Genomic DNA, 13,208 nt, shown 5'->3' with positions numbered 1-13,208 from the left:
GGAGGAAGAACCCTCCTGTTTAAACAGCTACTCATAACTGACTGATCAGGAGAGCTGCTGAACTCTAAAGGTGAGAGGTCCAGCTACTCTGGCAGTGTATAATCTCTGGCATATCCATCTATCTGGTAGGCCCTACTCTGAAAGGGGAAAATATGAAATACATATTTTCAGAATATATACCTTAATATAAAAAAATCAAATACGTTATAATGTTAATATAGTAACGTATCAATATTTTATTAATACAGTAATATACAATATATTAACAAATAAAATATATACCTTATTAAGTTTATCTATACTTTTGGGCAAATTTCCCCATTTAGTATATTAAAAACATGCAGTTTTTTTTCTTAAGCGAGTTTAGTATTTTTGCAGTTTGCAAGTCACCAGAAAGAGACACCTGCTCTCTCCAAATGTTGTACAGTAGAGGAAGCAGTAATGAAAAATGTTGTTGCAAAATAATACTTGAATCCATGTTTAAGTCTTTCACACTGAAATCATGCATAGGGCTTGCTGAACAATACAGCTCATGAAATATATTCTTGAAACAAGGCAAAAGCTCCAGAGAAAAACGGTTTGATGTTTTGGTATCAGTAGAATGTACTTTAGTTTCAAATTATTGTATTATGAAAAGGTGGTGATTTCCAACTAAAAAAATTAAAACTGTCTTGAGATATGATACATTTAACATTGATTGCATATATCATGATATAGCAAGTAATTTGGGCCTTACTAAAAGTATTTCATATCATCTTTTGATGAAAATACATGAAGATGATTTGCAAGTCAGGAAACTAACCAGAATTTATATGTTAACTACAACCAAATATGGGTTTACACAAAGTTAAATTTCCCTCTTTCCTGACATATTTTGTGTAGAGGTCTGCACACCTAATGAGAAGATAAAAAGAATTAAAAATAAAGAGCTGTTTACATCAACTGTTTACATCTCTCTTGCTTTAGTTATTTTGTAAAGGACAATAAAATCATTGCTTAGAAGCAGTCAACTAACTTGCCATGTTTTAAGCATACTTCACTCCAAACAGAAGTAAGGCATTAAACACTTATCAGCATAGTCCCTAGACCTGTCCTGGAGTCTAAGATCACTATTGATAGATGTGGTAGCTGAAACAAGTAAGTTAGCCCTTGCCTCCTGATTGGCAGAAGTCAGCTTTGTTGTCAGCTCTTCCTTCATGTTTTCCAGCTGCTGTCGGAGCTGATTCTTATCATCCTCCAAATGCAGTTTCTCCTTCTCAAACTGCTGCTCCAACTCCTTCAGAAACAGGAAGGATGGAAGAAATATTAATACTTTCCACAGTCATTGCAAAGTACAGATCTACTACATGGAAATGATTCTAACTGGCATAAATTCTTTTGATCTCAATCCGTTCCTTAAACTGTTAGAGCATGAATACTTATTTCCTTTTACAACAGATGTCTTAATTTTCAGTTTATTTTATAATTAACATTCTTGATTATTCAAAAAATAAAGACAAACAGGTTTTTCCTCTCAATTACTTCTCAATTATTAAAAGCTTTACAACTATATCTACTTCCACAGTTTTTCAGTCTAAGTTGAAAGAAGAATTTTTCATTTTCTATAAAATTACACTGATAAATCTGCATGGCATCCAGCCTTTACCCATCTATTTCCTACAAATAATCCTCACAGGAAAGAGTAAATCTTAAAATCCAGATTGAATTCTGTGAAGGTTTTGATAATGTTACAATAAATGAAAAAAAAAGTTCCACAGCATATATCTGTTATATATTACATTTATGTTGAACCAAAAGGTATCAACAATTAGTTTTCAAGTATGGAAAGAAATCAAATAACACCCCTGTTTTCATTTAAGCTTTATGGTGCAATAGCCAAATTCTCATAATAACTGCTGGATTTCTCTTACATGAGCCTATGTTGTGTTTGTGTATATATATACACATATAAATGTCAGAAACTTTTATGTTTTTTAAGGACAATTATAAATTTATACTTCAGCCTTCTTAATATTCAGAATACATTTTCAGAAGAACAATTTCTTTCACAAAATACTTTAAAGGAAACATGTTAAAATTGAAAATTTTATTACATATTTCAGTGAAATACACTATATAGCTCATAATACTGCAAAGTTTTAGTGAAGAAAACTAAGGTTGCCAAGGAAGGTGCTCTACAGTTGCGCCATAAAAAGCTTCAAGGTTTTCTACAGAGCTAGAGGCTCTTTCATTAACTCCTTCCTAAGGGCTCAGCTGAAATGCAAGGCTTAGCATCGATTCAGTGCCTCTGTGCAGACCTAGGCTCAGGTTTCTGAAAAATCAGTATTATCTCAGAAACAGCCATGAAAATACATAGACCAGAGCCAGCCTGAAACAAAAAGTACAATATTGGTAAAATTAGGGGAAATAGGGAGAAAGAACTGAAGTATTAAAGAGGAAAACAGTCACTAAAAGATATAAAAGTCTAAGGAAACCCAAGGTTTCCTGCTGCAAGACAGCAACATAGTGTCACCCAGCCAACTCCAAGAAGCAACAGAGGCCAAGCCTTCCTCATCCAAATCCAAGGATGCCTCAAGTGTTTTGTGGGGGGTGGAAAGCACATTAAGCAGCTTATTAGTTCTAGCACTGCCTTAGGGTATGTGGCAGGCAAGAAATGATTCCTGCGTACACTGCTTGCATGATCTCTTCATTCATGGTAGAAGTTGGAGAGTGACAGAAGAGAGGGCTACACTGTCACAAACACATTACTAAACAAGGTAAAATGCAACAAGTGTCTTGCTTCTTCACTGGGTCCACATGAGTCAACATGTGGGATAAATGCTCCTTGCTCAGTGAAAATTGATCAATTTGTCTTGTTCATGCTGAAATCTGCTGTCTGCAAAATCCCACTGGCGCTATTTAGACCCTATTCTGATAGCAGAGCAATTATTTCTCTGATGATTCTTGTCAGTACAGCTGTGCAGTACTGCAAAATTATTAGCAAATCTATTTTCATAATCCTCCTGATGCCATTTTTACAGCTTATTTTATAGATGGAAATACTGAAGCAAAAAGAAATATTTGAGCTATTTTTTGAGTCCTACTCTAATTCTGCTGAATTCACTTCTGTTCCCCAGATGCATTTCCCAGGCTTCCAATCCCAATGAATCCTCATGTCCTCTATCCCAAGGCTCCTGGTACCATGCTTCTTCCTCATACAAAATTCAACTCTGCTCCACATTTAAGCTTGACTATTTTCTTCCTTGGATTACTTGATCACCACAGCATGTGCTTAGTGAGACAGGTTTGACAGAGGAGACAGTGAAATCTGATTAGATTTAACATCAGTGAAATCGGATTAAGACTGCTTGAGATCTTGATCCTAACATCTCTTCATAGCTAGTTTTTCCTTGCTAAAATCATTTCATATTTCTCACACTTACAGAGGTGTTCCCTATTTAAACTAGTTTAATGATTTAAGAAAAAAAGTTTGTGATCTCCTTTTGTTTTATTCTCCACATTATTTTAATAACAAAACAAAAGAAAAAGGACCCCACATCTTACTGAAATAAAAGAAAAAAAAACCTAAAAAAAACATGTCTTAATAACAGACATGTTTAAAGTTTTAAAGAAAGTAAACCTGAAAGATCAGAGACATATGTGTCTCTGAGAAGACACATCAATTACTGGGTGACAAAAAATAATTTGGATTTATTAAAAATTGAACTAAGAAGCAACATACTACTAGAAAAATTTACAAAAACAAACCAAATCTGAGATGCACATCACTAACTACAACCATGGTTCTTGGTATGTTTCCTGTGAATTCAGCAAAAGAAATATAACAAAGCCTTGAATTAAACACTTAATCCTGTATTTCCTGTGTAAGGCAAAATTTGTGTATAACACACATACAATCAGATTAGGAAATAATAATTAAAAAATGGGCCTCTCATCCTGAGAAGGAAAATGCCAGATTTGTGAAACAAAAAAAGCCTTTCAGGCTTTTTCAGGAATCCTGCAGGCCAGGATTCCAGTCAAAGGTAAACGTATAGATGCTGGAGAGTAAGTTGCTGTACGGTACATAATTTTATGATGCAGGCTTAGAACAGCTGTTGTCATCTTCTGAGTACACATATAGCCAAGTCCTAATAAAGTATCTTTCTGTACTTCTGGACTGTCAACGAAAACTCTAAATAAATGTTATAATAATGTGACCTTTCATCTCCTTCAGAAGAACTGATCTTGATATACCAACCCTTCTGAATATGGGTCACAAATCCCAGGAAAACAAAACTACTATACTTGAAAATACTTTTGTATAAATGGAGAATTCATCTTCTGTATGCAGACAAATGACAGTACAAGTGGTTGTATTTTCCCCCAAGATATTTATTATTTTTCTAAAGGGTAAGCAGTTTCTTCAGAGGCCTGCAGGTAATTCCAAATTAAATTTGCCATAAAACAAAACCATGCAGTACATAATGCAAACTGTAACAGTTGCTTTTTTGTTTGATTACTAAGAAAATAAGAACATACCATCTGTAGTTTCTTCTTATCCTTATTAGCATTACTGTGTGCAGCCTCAATTGCAGTATGGTGTTTCCATGCCAATTCTTCTAAGGTCTTGGAATGAGCCTCCTTTAACTGTGCAGCCTCCCCTTCCAATCTTGCTTGTAATTTTACCAGCTCCTTCTCATAATATTCACGTTGTGTTTCCCTCGCTTCATTTACTTTCTATAAAGTTCAGGAAAAGAAATCTATTCAATGGTAAGAAAATCTGAACAGTAGGAATAAAAAAATCCAAAAACATTATGGATGACATAAATCTGCAAAAAATTAACTTCCATATAAAACAAACTGAGCAAACACTAAGTACTGACTACATGAGTCAGTAACCAAAAAGGTAATTTTAACAGATCCATGCAAAACAATACATACTTATTAAAAATCTATTTTTTCCTCTGTTTAATCTGGGAAAACAACAATCAGGTATCAAGCCTATAGAGAATTTCTGTTTAGCATTTTCAAACATGTTCAATGCATTTTCAGCAAATGGGTTTTTAAACAGTTCTTCAATCATTTCAAATTTGTCCTTCCTCAGACAATTTAGATAGTAGGCATATATACACATGGTCATAAATCAAATGAAATTGCTAGAAGATTTTCCAAAGCAATCTGAACATTTCATCTGACTTCCCTCTAATCTCACTTTACAATCTACATTAGTCATTCTTTGTTGCTACATGAGATATGCTTGAAACATACTGGTCCTAGTCTGGTTGTATCAAACAAAAATTAGAGCATAATATTTTTTTTTCTGAGAATACTAGTGTTTTTGGTTTCATTCAGCTAAAGCCAATAAGCTCTTTAACCTTCTCCAGTGCCAGAATTTGCTGCCTTTGTCGCTCATCCAGACTCTGTGTTTTGCTTTGTAATAAATTTCTTTCCTCTTCCAGCTGGGACAATTTTTCCTTTAATCTAGACTTTTCTGATTCCAAGTCTCTGATTGTAACTTCTTGAGTCATTTGAGTAGCTTGAAGCATTCCAATGTGACCTAAAAACAAAACAGCTCTTTAAAACCTCATAGCATTGGTTTCATGCAATTGAAGTGGACATTTATATTCCAGTGATAGTGGAAATCTAGTGGAAATCTAGTGGAAATCTAGTGGAAGCTTGCATATGCATCTCCCTTGTCTTCACTGCAATATGTATCTTCCTTTCCACTTCTCACTTGTTTAGTTTTTTTGTAAAATACCCAACAACAGTAGAGCACTTGGTGCTGGGGCTTCTTTTGTTTCAATTTTTCTTGTTCAAAGTTGCATGTTGACTCCCAAAGGAAACCAGAAGTAGGCAATTCTAAGAACACTGAAGAACTGATCCCACCTAAACCTGCATATTTCTATCCTAGAATAAGATTGACAACAGAAAGCAGAACGCTAATGTCTAAAGATAAACATGTCATTGTTTTATCAAACTCATAATTTAGCTGGCATACTAGACACATAGCTTTATCTGCTGTAAAACTTCGGGAATTACACTTTATTTTGCTAAAGGGATATGACTAAAAGATTTAACAGAACTCTATAGCAAAGTATGATCTAAACCCTTGAAGGTTGGAGGTTTTCTCTTAATTTCTTTGTATATATTTTTGAAAAAAAAAACTAAACAAAGGAAGTACAATTTCAAACTACACAATAAAATCATCGGTCCTTCACATAACCAGCTGACAAAGGTTTGTGACTTCAGAAATTTCTATCTGTTCTTCTTAATGTATATATTATTGTAGGTAACTAACTAAAGCAGTGAAATTTCTGCTCTTTTGGGAGAGGCTTTGGAGTGAACAGAAGTCTTTTTGAAAAAGAGGATGCTTCTAGTTTGGTCCAATTGAAAGATGAGAGGTATTGTTTACTCTGAATAATTTTCTACTGTTTTCTGTAGTCTCAGTTTTTCTAGGGAAGACTGTTGTTTCCCTTCTCATTTTATCATAACTTTCAAAAATGACAGATTGAATGACAGCTCAGTTTTATAACAAAGCATTGTTTTTAAATTTAAGTCACTAAGGAATAGCTATGAAAGTGGAGTATATGCTGTTGCTCACATGACAAAATCACTGAGCCTCACGATTAATTTCCATTTGTTGTAAAAAGCAAGATGTGCCAAAAAGGAAACTGTTGCCTGTGGACACAGATGTGAAGGGAAGAGCTATGAGTTATATAATAAAATTAGGAAATTTAAAATGCCTCAAAATTAATAGTAATTTCATTAAAAATGCACACCTCTAATTGTATTAAGCTCTGGAGAATTCTAAAACTTATTTAGACATTTTTGTTTGTAAAACTGAAAACTGAAGAGGAAGACTTAAGACAATGGGTATGCTTAGGCTCTGTAACATTTTTTAAAAATCCTTATTTCAAAAGTTCAGCCATTTAAGAAAGGTATTTTCCAACCCAAAATTTTATAATCTAGCAATAATAATAGTAAGAGAATTTTCAGTTTGTCATATAAGTACATCATACATATTTCATTGTAAGCACACACAGACACTGACCTAGAGCTTTTGTCCTAGCAATACCAAATAGAAGACAGGTTTCCCATTCCTCATGCTCTACAAAAAAGATATGAAATGCAGCACTTTCCTTACAAGTTGGGAATCTCAGGATAAATGGAAGAAGAGCATTTTAAATGCCCCAAAGACTGTTCTAAAATTGCAATACGATGAGTAAACATTCTTTATGGTAATTGAGTATGAAAATTCAGTTTCTTTGAGAAGGATTTTTGACAGTGTGAGCTGTAAATCAAGGAGATGGCAGTGGGCCAGTGTCAGAAACCATTTCCAAACAGGCTGACAACCAACTACCCAACATAGCAATGGCTTGGTGGCACCACTGCAAACAGGGATCATGGTTCTTTTTGCACAACGATGCACTGTAAAACAAAGAGTGCCACTGAGCTTGGCAACAGCACAAAACACACTGGGACTTCTGGTAAAGCTGAAAACCCCAGTGCCAGAGGACACCAGGGCTGGCCTCAATCACAGGCTAGCTGTCTCAATGCCATCAGTAATACTGAAAAACAGCCTGGGTATTTATTTGGGGTGGCCTGGTGAAACCCTCCCATGCTTCCGCCTAAGGACTGAAGAAGCAACGGCTTTGAAGTGTATGAAAACAGGGCTCTCATACAGTCATGAATTTTTCTATGACTGCCTCACAAAACACCGTTTGGAGGGTGAGATGCCCATTTTACATACTCTCAGCAGTAAGCCTATTCCTTTTAGCTGTTTGATCTAATAGGATCTCACAGTTTTGAGCTCCTGATGGTCACTATATTGTTCCAACGTACAGGTTAGACTACTCCTGGTCTTGTGCTAATTTGTGTGGAAAACAATCAGGAATTGCTATAATTGGTCTAATTCAACAGGGCCAAAGATAAGCCAGGGGCCCCTTTTTAAGCCCTAGAACCCCACCTATTGTATAGCTGTCCAAGTTCAAGTACTGCGGCCCATGCCTACTACTGAGTACATTAGGGAGACAATGCCAAAGTGGGAAAAGAAACCTGCATGTGTACAGTAAGATCTTAAGCTATTTTTTGTGCCTTTCCACATGACAGCAACTACAAAGGAGCAAGGAAAGCAGCTACAGAGAAAGCTTTAAAGGATTTATTATTCAGTAAGCTGCAAATCTTCTGACAGTAGGTATAAAGGAAAGAACCACAGCATCAGCAAAAAGAAAACACAACTGAAAAAAGGTGGAAGAACAGGAAGCATATCTCAGTTACTACATGGAGAACAGATACAGAGCAGAACTGTTCTAAGTGCAGTTTCAAGGCCTGGAAGATATGTACATGCCAAAAGACAGCATTTGGACAAATGAATACACAAAAAAGGAAATTTAAGTACAATGCACATGATAGCAAAAAAGTTTAAAAAAACCCAAAACTTGTTGGAAAATTCTATGGAAAGCATTAAACAATCTTTAGGCACTCTAAACCTGCATGAGGGTTGACAGAAAAAGGAAAGGCTAGAATAAAAGGATGAAGTTTGTTTCCAGATTAAGTTACTGACATACATACTGGCTTTGAGAACAAGATCAGTGGCCTGCTGCTGTAAGCGCTCTCTAGCAGCTGCAAGCTCACTTTCCACTTCTTTGTGTTTGCTTAACAACGACATCTCCTCCTCCTTCACATCATCTAGCTGTTTTTGAAGAACCTAGAAGAAACACATAATACCTGTTACCATCATATACAATCATGCCAATTTAAATGAGCATTAGGTTAAAAGGTACAGAAGAGACCTTTCAGTAAACAAGTTTTATTCACACAAAAGCTGAAATAGTGCAGTATTATTGCCATATTAATTGTGTATTATATGTAATGTTTCAAAAATACTTTTTGAAGAACAAGATACTGGCATGACAGTAATGCATAAGAAAAATGTGACAATATTCAAAAAGATATAATAAAAAAACAAACTATAAAATGGTCCACAAAGTTTGGGGGTCAACTTTAGAATCCTGGTTTCTGGTATCTGAGAGCTTTTCACATTAAAGAATGCATTATGTGTTCACAGCAGTTCAGTGTCCTTCATTGCAACTCGGAGTGTTTACTACTGACTCAAATTAAGCTATGCATGGAGATACTTAAAAATGAGAGCTGGGCAATTACTTATATCAAACATTCCTGGGGGTTACTGTTGGGACCAGCACTTTTTAGCATGTTTCTCAGCAACATGGGCAGTAGTATCAGGTGCACCCTCAGCAAGCTCACTGACGACACCAAGCTGTGTGGTGCAGTCAACTCGCTGGAGTCTCTTTGGTCAGCTGAGGAGAAAGGTGATAGAGAACTTTGGTGAGCACTTGGCACACAGCCAGGGTCAACCCAACACACTAAATAAAACTGTGTTGGAGTTTAACCTGGTAAACAGCTAAGGATTACACTGCCACTTGCTCACTACTGCCAAAGTGGGACAGGGAAGGGAATTGGAAGGGTAGAAGTGGGAAAACTCATGGGTTGAGATGAAGACTGTTTGCCAGATAAAAGCCACACACATAAAAGCAAAGTAAAACAAGGAATTCATTCACCACTCCCCGTGGGCAGACAGACATTCAGCCGTCCCCAGGAAAGCACGGCTCCATCAGGCATAACTATGATTTGGGAAGGCAAACACCATCACTCCTTCCTCCTTTCCCCAGATTTATATGCTGAGCATTACATCATATAATATGGAATATCCCTGTGTTCAGTTGGGGTCAGCTGTCCTGGCTGTGCTCCATTCCAGCTCCCTGTACATCCCCAGTCTCCTCATTGGAAGGGTGAGGTGAAAAGCCAAAAAGACCTTGACTCTGTGTAAGCACAGCTCAGCAATAACAAACCATTCCTGAATTACCAACACTGTTTCCAACATGTTTGGATTTGTTTCCAACAAATCCAAAACACTGCACCCCACAAGCTCCTATACAGAAAATTAACTCTACCTGAGCCAAACCCAGTAACACACTGAAATAGTGTGCAGTATTTCAGTTGTCATTTGTGAAAACATAGTTAATTAAACAATTAAGCTTAAAGTAGAAGTAAATGAAAAAAATTTGAAGAAGATGACAAGCACGTATGAGTGATAGAAAATTAAGTTTACACACTCCAATAACAGCCACATGGAAACACTGTTTTTATAGGAAAAGAAAATTCACAGTCTTGGGAACAACGTATCATCAGTCTCACCTGAACATTGTTTTCTGCAGTACCAAGAGCCACCTGAAGTTTTTGGCATTTTTCCCGTAGACTAGCAGCTTCATCCTGGACCATTTGCAATTCAGTTTTAAGCTTCCCCAGATTCTTCCGTAACATACTTTCCTGGTTCTGAAATTCTTTTCTTAGCTCCACTTCTTTCTCTTTGCAGGCATGTAGACTTTCTGCTGTAAAAAGCTGAGATCTTTTCAAAGAGTCAAGTTCATGTTCATAGAAGGACTGTGCTTTGCTGAGTTTGCCTTCATAATCCTCAATGAGCTTTTTTCTTTCCAGTCTTAACTCTTCAACCTTATTGTTCAAGTCTTCCAGCTCCAGTCTATGCAATTCCTCCATTTTCTCTTGCCCCTTACTTAAAGTAGCATTCTGACTCTGATGAGTCTTCAGAAGTTCTTGAATTTCAAGCCTGTGGGCAGCTTTTAAGTCTTCCAGAGCTGTACGCTTGTCCTTCTCATACTGTACTTGCAACTGTATGAAACTTCGTAGCTTTTCCTCGAATTTCTTTCTGATCTCTTCTACTTCCCTTGACATGGTCACTACACGTTGGACATGCTGAGCTTCTGCACAAAGCTGCATATCTTCAACTCTATCCTTATATGCTTCAAATTCTGTCAAGGCCTGATGTTTCATCTTTTTGTGGTCTTCCAGTGACTCTTCTAAAACCTGAATCTTTCTCTTGAGATCCATTTCTTCTGCCACTTTACTTTTATACTGCAAGATCTTCTCTCTGGTCTCTGCAAGAATTTGTTGGATTTCTTCTTCATGAGCATCCTTAAGGGCTTGGATAGCTGCTTCATGTTCATCATTTTTAGTGTTCAAAGCGTATATTACCTGCAAACATGAAATAATATTATACTACAAGAAAAGACATTCTGTTTATCTGTTAAATCCCAACGAGAAACATACCAAGGTACTCTGAAAGTTACTCCACCAATCTGGCTTGTTTTCATCACATAAATAAGACACCAAATGTTATTAAGAATGTAACTGCATAAATGCAGTATTAGTCACGATATTCTTATACATCTTACAGATTAGATTAGTTTTTCTGTTCTCCTTAAACCCCTAATTTTCCTAATGAAATCTCTGTCTTTATAGCTGTGTTGTTGCTGTAAATACACTGGGGGGAAAAAGCACATTTAAAAATGCATTTTTAAAAAAAACCTGAATTTACTTAAAATAGTTCACAGCACAGATTAAAAAAAAAAAAAGTAAGAAGTCTCCTGTTGGAAAATAACACACAGAGTATATATCACAATAAGAAATTAAACTGGAACAAAAACCACATCTCAAGTCCCTCCTTTCCAAACACTACATGTTCTTACATATTTCATTTCAGAAACATCTAAAATGCAAGCACTAGTTATTTTGGATTGTAATCTTGATGGCTGCCCAGATAAAATTTCACTTTTGACAGCTTATCTAGTAAACACTCTGTGTATCCTAAGGTCTAAGGCTCCCTCACTACATAAATTCACCAATTTCCCAGCTAGCAAGTCAGCTGAACAGAAAAGTTCAGGGCAGGGCAGCCAGCAATCTGGGGAGCCCAGGGAGCTAGGCAGTTCAAGCAGGCTGTGAAAGCAGTAAAACCACCAGCATTCAATGAAAGTTTTAAGATAACCAGATATATCCTAAGGGATGTTTCAACTGCACCACAACACAGTAGATCATCATCTTGGTTTTTAACTAGGAAATACAGATAAGTGTGCGTGTCTGTATCTGTATGTATCAGGGAATAAACTATCCATGCAATAGGGGGGGTAAATGCAATCTTTTGCTTCAAGAACTCCAGCAATTCTCCCCATACTTCCTAGATATACAGGCAGCAGAGCTATAAAACACATCTGAACAAAAGGAAAAAAAAAAAAAAAAAGGTCTTCTGATCAGTGTAACTTGTGTATCTTAACAATTAACAAGAAACAACAAAAATTAACAACAAAGAAGCACCAGGGGGGTTTATTTTTTAACTGAGGATAAAACCTACACCAGTGCTCCATCAGCATAGAACCAGGCAACAGAGGAAGTTGCACTGACTTGCCCTCAAAGCTGGGAAATACGAAGAAGGCACAGAATTGCTTCCCTGACACCAAGCAAAAGCCTCTATGCTTCAGACTAAGGAAAAGTGTCTACAGACAAGTGTTCAGATGAGCTACAAAGCTCAAAAGAGTTCTTGTAAGTAAAACAGCAGATTCAAGAATTTGGACATGGTGTTCTTTTGTTTGTTTGTTTGAATAAAAGTCCAGATATTTATTCTAAATTTTATGCCTCTTTACTCTAAATTTATGCTAAATTTTATGCCTGAAATAACCTACCCCATTCTGTTACCTGAGCCACAAAATCCCAAAAGGATAGGCTTTAGATTACAATTGAAAAAAAAAAAGTTCTGAAGCAGCATTAGGTGTAATAAAACCCAAACCCCCAGCCTCACTTATCTTTATATAGCAAGGAATTAACTTAATAATATCACAAAAAACACTTTTAACTTCTTCTAATTCATTTTTTTTAACATATGTACATGCTATTTAATGAAAGAGGAAAGAAAGGTTTTCCATAGGTTTGGCAACTTGTTTTTATTACTACTTACATATCTGCAGGTATCAAGGACGCTTTTGGCTTTTTTCCTCCCCAGATAAAGAAATAAAATTTCCTATTTTGAAGGAGTTTCATGGTACAGAGACTCACAAAACTCTACCAAAACATTGCAAGAATGACAACTAAACCGCATGCAATCTCATTAGCAAAATCACAACTATAATTGAAATGCCCTACACCTAAGGTTTCAACCTTCTGTATTCTATATTCTTACTGTCTTTGGTGATGTCAACAGTAACTTCTCATCACAAAGCTTTTACCTCCCTCCTGGTAACAACAAACAGTCTCAGCTACTGGATCCCAAAGGCTTGTTTCCCTGTTGGTTTAATAGTGTCTAGTATTCAACTTCTTTGTTCATATCAAAAATAACTTGAAGACAGAGGGTTTGGGTTTTTTCT

At 36.2% G+C, this 13,208-nt stretch overlaps 1 protein-coding gene across 2 annotated transcripts in view; it reads right to left on the bottom strand.

Moving 5' to 3' along the window:
* Positions 1-13,208, bottom strand: part of FAM184A (family with sequence similarity 184 member A) — a 70,413-nt gene that overhangs the window by 34,545 nt on the left and 22,660 nt on the right. For both annotated transcript variants that reach the window (XM_053939579.1, XM_053939581.1), the window contains exons 2-6: positions 10,195-11,049; positions 8,551-8,686; positions 5,355-5,536; positions 4,519-4,716; positions 1,154-1,276 (exon numbers count right to left, since the gene is read on the bottom strand). In XM_053939579.1, the coding sequence (XP_053795554.1) occupies positions 1,154-1,276; positions 4,519-4,716; positions 5,355-5,536; positions 8,551-8,686; positions 10,195-11,049 (1,494 nt within the window). The remainder of the gene's footprint in view (positions 1-1,153; positions 1,277-4,518; positions 4,717-5,354; positions 5,537-8,550; positions 8,687-10,194; positions 11,050-13,208) is intronic.

The sequence above is a fragment of the Vidua chalybeata genome, chromosome 3 (assembly GCF_026979565.1).
Source record: "Vidua chalybeata isolate OUT-0048 chromosome 3, bVidCha1 merged haplotype, whole genome shotgun sequence".
Taxonomy (NCBI): Eukaryota; Metazoa; Chordata; class Aves; order Passeriformes; family Viduidae; genus Vidua; species Vidua chalybeata.
The sequence above is the reverse complement of the archived record's forward strand: the minus strand, read 5'-3'. Positions and strand labels throughout refer to the sequence as shown.